General features: G+C 70.6%; 1 protein-coding gene across 1 annotated transcript in view; it reads left to right on the top strand.

The window, feature by feature from the left end:
- Positions 1 to 66: 66 nt before the first annotated feature.
- Positions 67 to 1823, top strand: part of AURANDRAFT_68786 (hypothetical protein) — a gene marked incomplete at both ends in the record, with an annotated part of 7343 nt that continues 5586 nt past the window's right edge. The window contains 3 exons of the mRNA XM_009044514.1: positions 67 to 444; positions 622 to 759; positions 992 to 1203. Coding sequence (XP_009042762.1) covers positions 67 to 444; positions 622 to 759; positions 992 to 1203 — 728 coding nt within the window. The remainder of the gene's footprint in view (positions 445 to 621; positions 760 to 991; positions 1204 to 1823) is intronic.

The raw sequence follows: 1823 nt of genomic DNA, 5'->3' as shown, positions 1-1823 counted from the left end.
CCCGGCCGCGCCGCCGTCGGCGACACCGGCGCGCGCCTACCGACGCGCGACGCGCCGGGTGCGCCCATGGCCGGGTCCGACGACGCGCCGAGCGCCACCGAGGCCGCGCGCCGCGCGAAGCTCGAGCGCCTGCGCGGGAAGCGGCGGAGCTCCAAGTCCAAGGCCGGCGACCAGGCGTCGAGCTCGAGCCCCCCCGCGTCGGCCCCGACGTCGCCCGACGACCTCGGCGGCTTCCCCTCGTTCGACGCGGCCGCGCCGCCGGCCGAGGCGTCGGCGCCGACGATGCGCGGCGTCGCGGAGGCGCCGCCGGACTTCGGGTCCGACGCCAAGGCCCTCGAGGACCGCTGGGGCACGGCCGCGTACCTCCTGCGGAACCCGAAGCTCCCCGACGCGGCCGCGCTCGCGCGGACGGCGCTCGCCGCGCGCGACCGGCGCGGGAACAGGGTGATTCGAGTTCGCTGCGACGTGAGTGTGCCGCGCGCGATCGTTCCAAAGAAAGGATCCACGCTTCGAGGGCGCTCCGAGAGATCATCGCCCGTCCAAACATGAGCCGAAACGAGCGGAACATGACCGAGAGAGGAGCCTCCAAAGTTGGGAACGTCGCACGCTTTCCCCGCCCAGGCGCGCGACGGCGCGGAGTACGTGAACCAGCTCAAGGTCCTCGCGAAGCGCATGAACGTGCGCACGGGCAAGCTGAGCCAGATGCTCCTCCCCTACGGCGAGGAGACGTCGACGCTCGAACAGGCCCACGCGTCGAACGTCGCGGAATACGCCGAGCTCGCGAAGCTCTGTGCCGAATTCAAATCTTCAACTCGACTTCAATGTGAGCGCACGCGACAGTTTCGACGCAACATCTTCGGCGTTGCTTCGAGAACTCGACGAGAGCAATCGATTCGTCCAAAAATCAGCCGAATCGACTTCGATTTGACCGAGCTAGAGAATTCTGAAGTTTGGTCAGGACCACCCAAACCAGTGGTTGAATTCGGCACAGGCGAAGCTCGGGCTCCCCGCGGACGCGGCCGCGCGGCTCGCGGCGCTCGCGGCGGACACGCGCAAGCTCGTGCGCTGCAAGATCGCCGACGACAACGACATCGAGCAGATGCTCGAGTGCTGCCGCGAGCTCACGGGCTTCTTCGACGCGCTCGACGCGTTCGCCGCGGCGAAGCGCGTCCCCGCGTTCGCCGTCTTCCGCCAGTTCGACGCGTGAGGTGGTTCTTGCGGCGCGCGCCGTCCTAATTGGAGCGGGGAAGCGTTAGACGCGCCGCGCGGCCGCGCGGTGGACCGCGGCGAGCTGCGCGCGGAGCGCCTTGACCTCCTTCACGAGGAGCCGCTTCTGCTCGCGGTTCGCCTTGTCGCCGCGGTCGCGCTCGTCCAGGTCCGCGTCGCGGCTCGCGACGACGTGGGCGAGCTGCTTCACGGCCGCGTCGCGGTCCCGACTCAAATCCGCCTCCACACTATCCCGCCGCGCCCGGAGGCCCGCGGCCTCGGCCTCGAGGTCGCGGACGCGCGCGTCGAGGAAGTTGATGACCTCCTGGTCGCTGCGCCGCTGGCTCCGCTGCGTCTCGTCGGCCTCGAAGGCCGCCTTGAGCGTCTCCTCGGCGTCGCGCAACTTCGCGCCGAGGAAGTCCTTGACGCCCTCGGCGCCCTCGAGCGCGGCCTTGAGGTCCTCCTTCTCGGCCTTGAGCATGGCGCACTCGCCGTCGAGGCGCTTCGCGCGCTGGTCCAGCGCGATGATGCCCTTGATCTCGCCCGCGTTCAACTTCGACGCGATCGCGGCCGCCGTCTCCGCGGACAGCGACCCCGCGGCGCCCGGCGGCGGCGAC

Source organism: Aureococcus anophagefferens (genome assembly GCF_000186865.1).
Source record: "Aureococcus anophagefferens unplaced genomic scaffold AURANscaffold_382, whole genome shotgun sequence".
NCBI classification, from domain to species: Eukaryota; class Pelagophyceae; order Pelagomonadales; family Pelagomonadaceae; genus Aureococcus; species Aureococcus anophagefferens.
The sequence above is the reverse complement of the archived record's forward strand: the minus strand, read 5'-3'. Positions and strand labels throughout refer to the sequence as shown.